The sequence below is a fragment of the Suncus etruscus genome, chromosome X (assembly GCF_024139225.1).
Source record: "Suncus etruscus isolate mSunEtr1 chromosome X, mSunEtr1.pri.cur, whole genome shotgun sequence".
Taxonomy (NCBI): Eukaryota; Metazoa; Chordata; class Mammalia; order Eulipotyphla; family Soricidae; genus Suncus; species Suncus etruscus.
Window position 1 is genome coordinate 7,436,775 of NC_064868.1, and position 14,283 is coordinate 7,451,057.

At 40.2% G+C, this 14,283-nt stretch overlaps 1 protein-coding gene across 1 annotated transcript in view; it reads right to left on the reverse strand.

The window, feature by feature from the left end:
- Positions 1-14,283, reverse strand: part of PPEF1 (protein phosphatase with EF-hand domain 1) — a 90,639-nt gene that overhangs the window by 31,032 nt on the left and 45,324 nt on the right. Inside the window, exons 8-11 of the mRNA XM_049767451.1 lie at positions 11,186-11,352; positions 6,318-6,354; positions 5,152-5,301; positions 1,978-2,124 (exon numbers count right to left, since the gene is read on the reverse strand). Coding sequence (XP_049623408.1) covers positions 1,978-2,124; positions 5,152-5,301; positions 6,318-6,354; positions 11,186-11,352 — 501 coding nt within the window. The remainder of the gene's footprint in view (positions 1-1,977; positions 2,125-5,151; positions 5,302-6,317; positions 6,355-11,185; positions 11,353-14,283) is intronic.

Consider the following 14,283-nt stretch of genomic DNA (forward strand, 5'->3'; position numbering starts at 1 on the left):
TAGGCCACTTTCTTCCATTTTTCTTTTCAGAGCTAGTATATTTTTGTTGAGTTTCAATCTCCTTGACCTATCAAAGGGTGACAGGGTAGTGTTGAGGTCTCCCACTATTATTGTGCTGCTATTGATATCTTCTTTCATGTTTGTCAACAATTGTATTAAATAATTTGCAGGTCCCTCATTGAGTGTGATTTCTTCCTGTTGTACATATCTTTATTAGTAAAAAAAATGTCCATCTTTGTCTTTTATAACTTTTCTGAGTCTAAAGTTTGTGCCATCTGATATTAATATGGCCATTCCAGCTTTTTTAAGAGAGTTGTTTGCTTGGATGATTTTCCTCCAATCAAAGGATTTTGAGTCTATGTTTGTTATGACTATTGAGATGTGTTTCTTTGTATGCAGCAGAATGTTAAAAACTCAATTTTAAAGTGAATAAATTATCTGAATGAATATTTGTTTAAGATACATAAGTAGCCGGCAAAAGTACATGAAAAGATGTTCAACAGGGGCTGAAGATTTAGTACAAGGTTTTAGTCAATTGCCTTGTGTGTGGCTAACCATAGTTCAACCCTATGCATTACATATGGTTCTCCAAGTACTACCAGGAGTTATCCCTGAGCATGGATCCAGGTGTAACTCCTAAACAACAACAGGTGTGGCCTAGTTCCCACTCTCTTTTTGGGGGGGCACACCCGTTTGATGCTCAGGGGTTACTCCTGGCTAAGTGCCCAGAAATTGCCCCTGTCTTGGGGGGACCATAGGATCAAACCATGGTACTTCCTTGGCTAGCACTTGCAAGGCAGACACCTTACCTCTAGCGCCACCTCACCCGCCCCTAGTTCCCACTCTCTTAAATAGATGTTTAACACCATTAATCATGAGAGAAATGCTAAATCATATAGAATCAAAACCATAATGAAATTTGTCTCTCACACTAATATGACTATAATAAATAGAAAAAATAATAACAACCAATAGTAAGGATATTGAGATTGGAACACTTAAACATTGGTGATTAAATTATAAAATGGTATATAGTCACTTAGAAAAGAACTTGGAAGCTTATCTAAATGTTAACTTAGAATATTTTATGACCTAGAAATTTCAATCTTTGGTATAGACACAATAGAAATAAAAATACACATTCATACAAAAAGCTTGAATGTGCATATTCATAGCAATACTAATTTTAATATATGGCCAAAGTGGAGATAACCAGTCTACCCACTGATGACTAAAAGAACAAAATGTGGTATATTCATACAATACAACATGAAATAAAGTAGTAGTGCAATCTATAGTGTGAATAAACCTCAAAATCTTGGGCTGAGTAAAAGAAGCTAGTCATGCTATATGAGTCCATCTCTACAATATGCCTAGAACAGATAAGTGCATAAATATAGAAATCAGATTGCAGGTTGCCCAAGGAAGAGTGGGAAGGAGACATAGAAGGGAGCTGTGAATAAGTATGGGGTATCTTTCTCAGGTAATTTCAAATTTCTAAAATTTGTAGTAATACTTGTACAGTACTGTGACTATTACATTTTAAATAAGCAAATTATAAGGTCTATTGAGTTATAACTCAATACAACTTGAAAATACAGTGATTGGGTTTATGGGGATAGTACAAAGAGTAGAGCATGCACCCAGTATATAGAGGCCCCAGGTTTGATCACTGGCACCAGATATGATCCCCTGAGCACTACCAGAAGTAAACCCTGAGCACTGATCAGGGAGCAACCACCAAACTTCTCGGGAATGATAAGAAAAGAGAAGGAACAAAAATAAAAATGTAAGAATAAATAAAAATAAACAGATGGTAACAATTCATATATATATTTATATATATTAGTGTTAATTCCTAGGACAATGCTATGATTTGTATCTATAGGTGAAGACCCTTTTAAATCTATATACTGTAAGGGGCATCATCTGCACTGCACCTTCATTGTCACTATGGTGAAAGCTTTGATCACCTACCTGTTCCCATCCACGCCTTGTTAGCTGTTCAGCTAAGACCTCGCCTTCACTTACATCTTGATTTGGAAAGGAGGAACCTCCTTCAATTCCCCTTAAATCTGTACAGTCTTTAGTTAGTGAAACTGGTGGTATCAACACAGATTTCATCTATAAAAATAAAGTCATACATTAGCCAAATCTATGCTTAGCAACCTTAATACAATGAAAAACCCACTGAACCCTATTGAATCTCATCTATATCCTTTGGTTTTTGTTTGTTTGTTTGTTTGTTTCTTGGCCAGATATAGTAGTGTTCAGAGCTTACTCTTGGCTTTGTGCTCAGAAGATCATATGGGATGTTGGAGATCAAACCCAGGTTGGATATATATGCAGGGCAAGCACCTTATCCTCTGTACTATTTTTCTGGATGTCATCTCCCTCATTTATATTGCTATAAAAGGGTTAAATGCAAATTTAAAACAAGTAAATTAAAATCTATTTAAAGTTTTCTCAACCAATGACATTGCTCTACAAGGAAAATGTCTGTAGAAATTTCGAGGGACTCCAAAAGCACAGATGTCAGGACAAGATGCATTCATTCAACTAAGTAGATACGAAGTCTTAACATTACTTTAAACATTTATACCGAATCTTCTTTTATGGTTCTGTCTCATAGCAGTGCCTGAAAAATCCATCCCAGATATTACTAGAGCAGTCATGGTCTATCATTTTCCTCTCCCAGCATAGAAGCTACACAGTCTTTTAAGAATTTGTGGCTCTGATAGGAAAGCAGACTGATGTAGCATTTTTGGAAAACAACATGACTCAAATTCAAGCCTCAGCTCTAAGTATCAGGAAAAAGAGAAGTTAGGGTAAACAGTTTAATGACTGCAACTTATTTATTGACCTTTCCTTCTAGAAAAAAATCCCTTCTAGCTATTCATCATGGTACAGTTTTTCAGCTTTGATATGTAGCTGTGGAAACTGAGCCTTGTCCAGTCACCTAGCTAGTAAATGGCTTCATGAATCTGATGGCAGAACCTCAGGGTGTTTACAGTAAAAATAACTCCGAGGTGGCTTTTAATGGTCTATAACCCCAAAACTTGAAGTGAGTGTTCCTTGATCCTCAGGTCTTGGCATGTCTTAGGTACGGCCAGATGCTTAGGCTAATCGCTGGAATTGAAGTTTTCGATCTGATCAATTGGTAGTGACTTCCACAGCTGATTAGCACTGCTGTCAGAAGGAGGGTGGTGACAGAGTAGAGCAAAGCATTCACGGCATGTGCTTGCCAATATTTGACAGTCAAAAACATCATGTTCCCTTGTTCTTGGCTAGAATCGTATCCACTCATTATGTGAACAATAATGATCTCATTCGCATGGAGTGCCATATCAGCTTGACTATTTGGTGTTATCAGAAAGATGATTTCAGTTTAAAGTGGCCTTAAATGTATTACTACGAGGATACTTTTGAGAGGAAAAGTGTATGGGGGGGCAGTGGAGGTAATGCTATTAACAGTTGCACTAGAACAACGGACCTAAACCATGAGGTCATCACTGTATAAGTTTGGGCGTTGAGGGAGTATGTAAAAGTGAAAATTTCAGTGGTTCTGTCTTTGACTTGTCCTGCTTTGGCTTTAAATCTCTTAGAAATATTCAATCAACTTTGAATAATTACCACATTGAATGTCTATGTGGTTATACCAAGGGGACAGAGATGCAGAGAAATGTAGTAAACAACCAGTATCAAAATTTCTTTTTTAATTTTGTTAACAGTTACAAAGGGAATGTAGGAGGAACTTGAAAGCATATGGAAGGCAACCTGAGCTAGCTGGAGGTGGTGGAAGGCTTTGTAGAAGTGGGATATACTGAAATTGAAATGAAAAAGCTGAAAAGATAGCAACTACATTACTGTTCATATAGGTATAAAGACACATAAGACATCAAGGCACAAAAAAAAAATCACATGCTTATCTCTACAAAATTAAATTTCAACTCGGTGCCAGAGAGATAATACGGTGGGTAAGGCTGAACTTATATGGTCCCTTGAGCACAACTGGGTGTGGTCAAAATAACAAAAAATCAATAAAATTTCAACTCTAGACCACACCTACCTAGATTGTTTAGAAGTGGATGGGTGGTGTTCAGGGCAAAAAGGTTCAGATTTCTTACAAGGGTTTGTAAGTCATCCTGCTCCAACACTGCTATTGTTCTTTGTGCCCTGTGGCATCTCTATCATCCTGCTTTGGGGTCTTCTGTTGGGCTCTGGTATAGGAGGAAAATACTCAAGTGCCATTGCAAGGCCCAGCCCTAAACCTCTTCTTTAGGAAGCATGGTAACCTCACAGCCATGCAGGCACTTTTGTCCAAAATTCTTTCTAACCAGACTCTAGTTCTGCTTCTGTCATAAACACCATGGTTACTTCTACTCAAAATGCATATAGAAAATTATCCTGGGCTATTTAGAGTATATTAAAAAAGAAATCAGATCAATCCAGAGAGAAGTTGCTACTTTATGCATCTAAAGTAGTCTAATTCATAGAGACAGAAAAGCAGAATGGGTTGGTTAGGACTGGAGGGAAGAGAGCTCAGGTGATGGTATTAATGAGGAGAATTGCAGTGTCCAAAGATGGAAAATCCTTGGCGGGGGTGATGGTTGCACAGCAATATGAACATGCTTAGTGCCACTAATTGCACATTTTAAATGGTCAATATGGCAACTTTTAAATTATTATATATTACCAAAATTCACTCATGGGAGACATACATGTTTAAAAATTAGGACCTTTTATTATTAGAAGCAATATGAAATGTCAGTGCTTTTTCATTTTCCCTCCTTTATCATGAATTTAAAATTTTATATATATGTTTTCCATTTATTTATTATGAAATCATATATTTTCTTAAAATATGTACTCATTGGGGCCGGAGCGATAGCACAGCAGGTAGGGCATTAGTCTTGCACGCAACTGACCCCAGTTCAATCCTATATGGTTCCCCAAGCCTGCCAGGAGAGATTTCTGAGTACAGAGTCAAGAGTAGCCCCTAAACACTACTGGGTGTGGCCCCCTCTAATAAAAATGTACTAATCATTTTGAGTTACAACAACTAAAACACAGATATAGTGCAGTAAACTTAAATATTTTATGATCCCTTACATTTTTTGTGTAATAAGAATTGTAAAACTTGTTCCTTACTTTGCTTCTTTGTAACTGGTGAAGTAAATTCAAGTCTGTAGACTCTGATATTCCACCATGTATGACCAGAATTTCATTGTCAATGATGGAGCCAATTGGGAGCCAGGAATAGACATCTTCCAGTGTTTCTAGAATTTTTTTCCCATGCATCTGTAAGTAAAATCTTGGGTTAAGTTTGGTTTCTCTGGTAACTATTTTTCTGATAGTTACCAGTTTAATGAAAGGCACTACTGTATGGACAAGAAAAAAAACACACGTTTTTGTAACTTTCCAAGAAAGTCAGTACAGAATTACTGAGCAACTGGTAGGCACCCTCAGAACTTTTTATTTGGTATTTGTGATAAATTTGATATATTGGTACCTAGTGAATCCTATAGGCTCTTCCTTCCTGGCTAAATAATTCTTAAAGATGGCAAAGGAATGGCCTTTTATAAACAATTGAAAGTACTTTTTATAAAGCAGACCGGCCCATCCAGAGCTCACACTTCAACCAGCTCCTTTATCAGGAATCACAAAGCAGTTTATTATACTGCCCAGTCACCCCTGCCAGAGACCCTCCCAATGCTGGACAGTTCCTTTGCCCCTGCCTTACTGAAATTATTCAACTAAGTAATCCTAAACCTGCTTAGACTGTCTTGCCAATTTGGTCCCCACAGAAATCATGCCAAGGCTCTGCCCACATCTCTCCTCCCTCCCCCTTTGCCTCTTAGCCAGCTGCCTCAGTACTTCCTCGTATGTTTCACACACATACAGACACTCTCTCACACAGACACACACACACAGAGACACACACACTCACGCAGATACATACACCATAGTGTGCCCTGCCTCCTGGTACTAAGAAGTTGTGAGTTAAAAACCTCTCTTCAGGACAGTGAGTCCCCCTACCTGAGAAAAACACATCTTGGGTACCTTCAAAACAATGGGAGACTTTTATTTCTATGCTGAAAGCACACAAGAATGACAACAAAAAGGCTTGATTTCTGCTAGGAAGAAAACCAGGCCTATACCAGAACCAGGGCTTGTTGCTATGCTTTTATTTCTATTGGCATGGGATCTTATTACTTGATTCTTTCCCCCTACTATTCTATCATTCTCCCTAAAGTTCTTTTGATCCTCTTACCTTTATGTATAAATAACAAATATATATAATATATGAATCTTACCTGGTACTTATACAGAACCTCTTTTGTGAAGCCATACCTGAAAAAATAAACATAAACAATCCCAAAGGGATGTTAAACTACTGAATGAAATATTGAAAACCCCTATTTACACAAGCAATGTGGCAAGAAGAACCCTTGACCTCTCACTATCACAAGAATCATAAATTCAAAGAAGTAGACTTTGGTTGGATCTATAACTTAACCAAGTCTGTGCTTGCCATGGTGAAAATTAACACAGGTAGCCAATGACATCAATTCCTATCCCAAAGAGTTTACAGGATAAATGGGTAGAGAAGCTAGGTTTTCATAAATAATTACAAGATAACAATATACAGGGGAGTTGGAGAGATAGTTTAGTGGATGGAACTCTTTCTTTGACAATGGCAGACCCAGGTTCAATTCAAGGCATCCCATATGGTTCCCTAAATACCACCAGAAATGATTCCTGAGAGCAGAGCCATGGGTAACTCCTGAATATTACTGGATATGGCTTCTACCCCCATTAAAACCAAAGAAAGAAAAATGTCATGGGCATCAACTGTAAATACAAATATTGAGAAAAGTTTGCAGTGGCTGCAGGGAAGCTGTGTGGGCTTTCACTTATAGCAAATTTCTCAGATAGTTTCTACCTTAGAGCAAATGAATCATGTGGGATAGGGTAAGGCATTGTGGGTGAATAGAGCAAAGACAACACAAAGTCTCAAAGACCACATTGTGGCTTTTTAAACTCTCTAATAGACTTCTTGGGATAGCTTTAAAAGAAAGTCTCAGGAATCTTCATGCCCGAATAGCAGTCTCTGGGAGAGATTAAATGATCGGTATTTTTTGTTGAAAGATTTCTCCTAGCCTTTGGATATTAACATGTTCATAGTATTCGAACATGAAGAAGTCAAAACACAACATAATCATTCCATACTCATTCCAACACTGAAAAGTCGGTGTTAGCTTTTAGAGCATCATATGTTTCTCAGGATGAATTCAGTCCTGCCTTCACCAATGGTGTTCTGGTCACTTGTTCAGCTCTTCTGCATCTCATTTGCAAGTTCCTTGCATCTCTTATTAAATGTGGGAGTTTCCTTCAGATTCTCTCCAAGACCCTCTGCTCCCTTGATGAAATCACCCTTCCCCAGGCCTTCAGTTCCTAAGTGAAGATGGCAGGAAAATACTGTAGGCTATAGTTTATTTCTGAGCTCTGGACATGTGTTCGACTGCCCATTCAGCATCATTTCACTGGTCTGCCCCCATCTGAAGTCATCCTTCTTCCTTTCATCACAATTTCTCCTCTCCTCTCATCATCTTCCCTGTACTCATAAGTGATGTCACTGGAACCCCAAACTCAAGCCAGGAACCTAGAATCATTCCTTGATTTTCTCTTAAGTTGCCCATCTATCTCAGCAAGCCATCATTGTCTGAACCTATCCACTTTGTGGCCCTATTGCCAGAATCTAAGTGAGAAACTTTGGCCTTTCTCTTTAATTCCTAACTGGCCTTCCTGTACTTGCTTCTACTGCTCTTCAAATTACTCTTTTGGTTGTATTTGAAAACACAAATTCCATAATAGTCTTCAATAATCTCCTGTGGTTCATAAAAGAAAATACAAATTCCTTTGCACGATCAAAAGCTTTTCACGTGTCTCCAGACCTATTGGTACCAGCCTGTACCTTTACCTATGCTCCCATCCTCAAAAATATTGCCTTTTTTAGTTTTTTTGGGGCCATACCTGGTGATGCTCAGGGGTTACTCCTGGCTATGCACTCAGAAATCTTTCCTGGCTTGGGGGACCATATGGGATGCCAGGGGATCTAACCATGGTCCGTCCTAGGCTAGTGTCGGCAAGGCAGATGCTTTACCGCTCTGTGCTACCACTTCAGACCCAAAATGTTACCTTTTTAAATCTAAATTATCCTGCCTAGAGATTTCTCAGTGGCAAAGTACCTGCCTTATGGGAATATGACCCCTTGCTCGACTCCCATCACTGCCCCACATGCCAAGTAAGATGATCTGACTATTGCTGCTTGGGATACCTGGGGTCACAACTGAAATGTACAACCCCTCATGAGCACTGGGGCCAGAGAGATAGCACAGCGGTAAGGCGTTTGCCTTAGATGCAGAAGGACGGTGGTTCAAATCCTGGAATCCCATATGGTCCCCCGAGCCTGCCAGGAGCGATTTCTGAGCATAGAGCCAGGAGTAACTCCTGAGCACTGCCGGGTGTGACCCCCTCAAAAAAAATTAAAAAATTAAATTAAATTAAAAAGAAAGGAAAAAGATGTTGAAATAAAGAACAAAATGTCAAGTTTTGTCACAGACTGGGACACTGTTTTCCATGCTCTGGCTACAAACCTCTCTTGGTTGCTTAATTGGGTCCCTGGATAACCCCATACTTCTGTGGAAGAATCTAAGGCCACTGCACAGACAAGTTGTTTCGCAAACACCTTCCACTTGAAAACTTGCTCAATGTTTGTCCTCACAGTGTATACTATGTGAGTTTTTTTCACTAGCTACTGCGGACACAAATATGAGCGAACTGAATATCTGAAAGGAGAAATGGCATGTCCAGCCCAAAAACTGAATGGTATTATAGATAATGGACCTTGGATAATAGTCCTGCAAGGTTTTTCTCAGAGAGTCTTAGCATTACATACTTGAGAATGAAAATGGAAACTGTATTCAGTGTCGGCTACCAACATTGGCCAATTCATTTTCTAATTATTTGCGGAGCTTTGGTGGAAGACACTTGAAAACCTAGAATCCCTTCCTCCGAAAGCAAGAAATATGCCATTCTGTCTTTGTCCTGAAAAATTGGTTTCTGATTTTCATGAAACAGGAAAGCCAAAATGGAAGGGGCCGGGTGAAGTGCTTAGTGACTGGAACCTGCCCACCTTGCATTCAAACCCTGCTGTTTGAGCCTGACAGCTCTGCATTTTGTGATCCCTGGGGCCACAAAGCTACAATCGACTACACTGTGAGTGCTACATGTGTGAACACCACAGTGAAAGGAGTGAGACTCCAGCGATCACCACTAAACCATGAGTAAGCACCTTTGCTAGGAGGTTCAACACCTGGAGAGTGGTTGTGCATCAGCCCCCTTTAAAGATCCCCAGCTTAACTACCATACCTATACAGCCTGAGAGGCTGAGACAGTGCCTGCTTGCTACCACCACCCCCAGCTGTGTCTTCACTGCTCACATCACTACCTATGTTCCAAAGACTTTAGTGGCCCCACGAGTGCTCAACTCCACTGCTCTAGTCCTGGAACTGATCCAGGCACGCTCTTCCTGGGATAGGTTCAAGTTATTTTCCACACATCTCAGTCCCTTCTCTGATTGGCTCAGAACATTTGGCATCGAACTCACTGCCAGAATTGACAATGTGACTCCTGCACCCCTATCTTCCAGAATGAATTTACTTATAGAAGGCAGAAACTTTCATTCTAAGCAGCTCAGAGACTCACAATAAAATAATTCCCAGGACTAGGCTAAGTTGGTCTTTCCCTGGAGGCCTCCACTCCATTACACTCTCTCTTTAGTTGGATTTGGCAGCATTCAAAGCTTACCCCTGGCTCTGTGATTGGGGCTCAGTCTTGACAGTACTTAGGGTATCGCCATTGAACATGGGTTGGCCACGAACAAGGCAAGCACCTTCTCCACTGTACTATCTTTTGAGCCCAGTGTTTCTCTTGCAATGAACTTATTTTTAACAAACTTCCTTGGGTTCAAGCTACTCTTCTCCTTCATACATATCCACCACAGCAACCCCTGAAGAACAGTCTCCCAGAAGAACCAGAGATATCCCAATACCACAATAAAAGAAGTGAAACCTGTGGTGAGCACTGTGGCCAAGTGTACAGGCATGGGAATTGAATGTGCCATCCCCAGAGAACCCCTTATCCAATATGTCATCACCACCACCACCAGTCATGCATGTAACACCCAGTTACTGTAATAACAACAGTAACCAAAAGGAAGGAAAGGCGAGGGGGAGAAAAATGAAGGGAAAGAACGAAACAAGAAAAGGAGGAAGTGTTGAATTAGTAGGGTGAAGGATACGCAGGGAGGAGGAAGAAAGAAGGACTGGGGGAATATTGGTAACTGCTGTGCTTTTCAGCAAAAATTGAGAAAGCATTTCACCAGTCTTTGTCCTCCAGTCTCCAGTGAGTCAGAGAGTAGAAAAGCTATGTTACAGCTGTTTGCAAATGTGTTTCTGAACAACCAGGCCAACAGCAACCACCTTGTCATAAGAAATAAAAACACCACTGAAAAGCACAGTACTAGTTTCTAAGACAACATCTGAGAGCAGCCAAAAGAGTAGTCACAGAAGGATTTCATCTTAGCCTAAACATAGAGCCTACCACACCTCACACCCACCTACCAGGTCTACCTACTGGGTAGACATACCCAGTATGCACTGAGAGATAGAGGTATAGAAAGAAATAAAAGAAAATTCTAGCAGGAAGAAGGAAGTAATTGTCTGGAAAAAAGAGAGGAAGTGCAAGTCAGAGAGTTTTATACTCACTCATAGACTAGGGGATGGAAAGTAGAGTTAGAGTGAGTGAGAGAGAGATTTGCCTGTCCTAGAACAAGGCAGGGGTGGAGAGTTGTGGGATGGGAAGTAAAAGGGAGACATCAGTGATGCTGATGGGAAGGATGCACTGGTGAAGGATGGTGTAAATTGGATGTAAATCCAGCAATAAACAAATTTGCAATCATAGTATTTAAATAAAGCAATTAAAATAAAAATATATAAATTCTTCCTTGAGATTTCCCTTGTGTTCTCTGCATTCATCCCTAACCCTCTGCTAGGAATGAACCACAATGACATTTTCCAGAATTGAGAAACAGGAGAGAACAAGTAAAGGCTTAGCTTACCTCATATTCATCATAAAATCTTCATGGTTCCCTCTGTTCAGGTGCACGGCATTGGGGTATACAAGAAAACTCACAAACAGGATCATAAGGACCTCCATGGAATTCCTTCCTCGATCTACAAAGTCACCATTAAAAACATACTGGTTGTTTCCAGAAGGGAGACCATTCTGTGGAAAAAGAAAGGATGGATGAGAGTTTTTGAAACAAAAAAAGTACATTTAGAGAGCAGAGTACTAGCAAAGTGGGTAGGACATTTGTCTTGTACGTGGCTGATTCCTGAGCACAGAACCAGGAGTAATCCCTTTATTTTTTATTCTTTAAATAATATCTTTATTTAAGCACCAGGATTACAAACATGTTTGTAGTTAGGTTTCAGTCACAAAAAGAACACACAACACCAGGGCAACATTCTCACCACCAAATAGAGTAATATCGTAACAAGTAGGAAGTTTGCCTGGTATGCAGCTGACCAGGGTTTGATCACTGGCATCCCATATGGTCCCCAAGACTCCCAGGAGTGATTTTTTTTTTTTTGGTTTTTGGGCCACACCCGGCGGTGCACAGGGGTGACTCCTGGCTGTCTGCTCAGAAATAGCTCCTGGTAGGCACGGGGGACCATATGGGACACAGGGATTCGAACCAACCATCTTTGGTCCTGGATCGGCTGCTTGCAAGGCAAACGCCGCTATGCTATCTCTCCGGGCCCCCCAGGAGTGATTTTTGGGCACAAAACCAAGAGTAAGCTTTGAGTACTGCTGGTTGTTGGCTTCCTCACCTCCTAAAAAGATACATTTAAATTAAGACTTTACTTACTATTTCTGAGAAAATGAACCAACAGTTGGAGTCAGTCCTTCCACTGGGGGTGGGGGGAATCGCTTGCAGATTCTCACAGTGGAGTTATCCCCTGCTTTGGGGCTTTAGGCAGATCCCTTTGTTTGGGGCAGAAAATTGAAAGTTTTCTCTGAAAGAAGTTGATGATGTCTTACCCAAAATGACTCTCAGGAGCTGAGCAATAGTACAATGAATAGAGCATCTGCCTTTTAGGCAGCTCGGGTTTAATCCCCAGAACCCTATATGGTCCCCTAATTCCTGCCAGGAGTGATCCTTGAGTACTTCCGGGTGTGATCTCAAAACAACAAACAATAAAAGTGACTTCTCCCTTGAAAAGAGGGCAAAGGAGTTTGTCCTTAGCAAATCAAGATGTCTCAGGTGGGAGGCAGATGAGAAGGGACCTAGAGTAATAGAGGGATGATGGCAATGGTGGCAGTGCTATGACACTGTGTTCTAAAGCATTAACTATTGTAACTTGTGGTATCAGAATAAAATGGGGGGCTGGGTCACAAACAGTGGTCTGGTTTATATACTGGTTCATTTCCCTACTAAGAACAACACTGAAAAAAACGTTTACTTTGTTTAGCTATAAAGGTCATATCTTAATCCTGCTCTGTGCTCAGGAATCACTCCTGGCAGTGGTCAGGTGTCATATGGGGTGCTAGGGATCAAACCCAGGTCATCTGAATGGGTTAGCAAGGAAAGTGCTTACCCACTATATGATCTCTCTTGCCCCTGATTTTTCTTTTTACAAGAGTGAAAGTCGTTAGAAAGTAGGTCCAGGGATGGGGCTCAGCATTGAACTTCTTTGGGCCTATTCCAACACTTTACAAGGAGGATCTGTCTCTCTACTCTCCCCAGGTAGAGTGAGAGAGAATGGACATGGCAGGAGCACAAGAGTGAAAGATGCCAGAGTGAGGCTGCCAGACCACCAAAAATAACCACTCCAGGTGCTGAGCTACTCCAGCTGTTCACTGGCCAGGCCATATGAGTTATTTCATATCCTATTACACTACTGAGTCTGAGATGATACTTTTTACAAATTCCCTTTTGGGGAGTGACAGTTGGGTCCACATTTGCTAGTACTCAGGCTAGTCCTGGCTCTGTGCTCAGGAGTAACCCCTGGAAATATTTAGGGGGCATATGCAATACCACAGATCTGTGGATCTGTGATCAGTCAATATAAGTAAAGTGACTTACATCCTGTACTATCTCTGTGAACCTGAAATAACATTTTTTAAATGCAGTAACAGTGGAGGGCACTTCAGGTAAGGATTTGCCTTGCATGCAGCTGATTCAGGTTTGATCCTCAGCATCCCCTATTAACTATTAACTTGGGCCCGCCAGGAGTGATTCCCAAGCAAAGAGCCAGGAGTAAGATATGACCTTTATAGCTGAACAAAGAAAACGTTTTTCAGTGTTGTGCTTGGTAGGGAAATGAACCAGGATATTTCTTTTGCAATAAAAGATCAGTGCAATTATTTTTTTTGGAAAAAGACATTAGAAAGAGAAACATTTAAGTACTTATTGATCCAAAGGAATGCTATCATTCCAAAAAGTTACCTTCAGGGAATAATATACATATTCTAGCTAGAGTCGTCTTTTTAAACGATTTTAAAACTCCTCTTTTACGAGATTTGAAATTACACAAGAAAATCTTATTTATACTCACTGTCCAAGTATTTATATAGACTTTAAAATATTCCTATTAAAACAATAGAAACAGTTTAAAATATCGCTTGCAATACATAATTAAGGGAATCCAAAAATTCTTACCAGTGCAATGTGCTCTGAAAACAACTGGAAACTAATAAGCAAGCAGAACCTAGAACTCTTAGTCCAGCTACACTATTAATCAAATGTTCTTGTACAAGTTAGTGAGCCCTCATAAACTGTAGTTTGGCCATTCATAAAGTGGAGATGATAACTCCAATATTCACAACCAGGGTTACTTTAGAATTCAAGGAGGACCATGCTGCATGAAATTATGGGACAACTTAATGAAACACAAACTTTAAGAGAATTATTTTAGGAGCCAGAAGGATAGCACAGCAGATAAGGCATTTGCCTTTCACATGGCTGACCCAGGTTCAATTCCCAGCATCCCATACAAACTGAGTCTGCCAGGAGTAATTTCTGAGTGCAGAACCAGAAATGACCCTTGAGGGCTGCCAGGCATGACTCCACCAAGAGAGATTTATTTTATTATAATGTCCACGCTAGGTCTAATTTTAAGATTCTATACTTTTCCATTTTCTTATAGATTT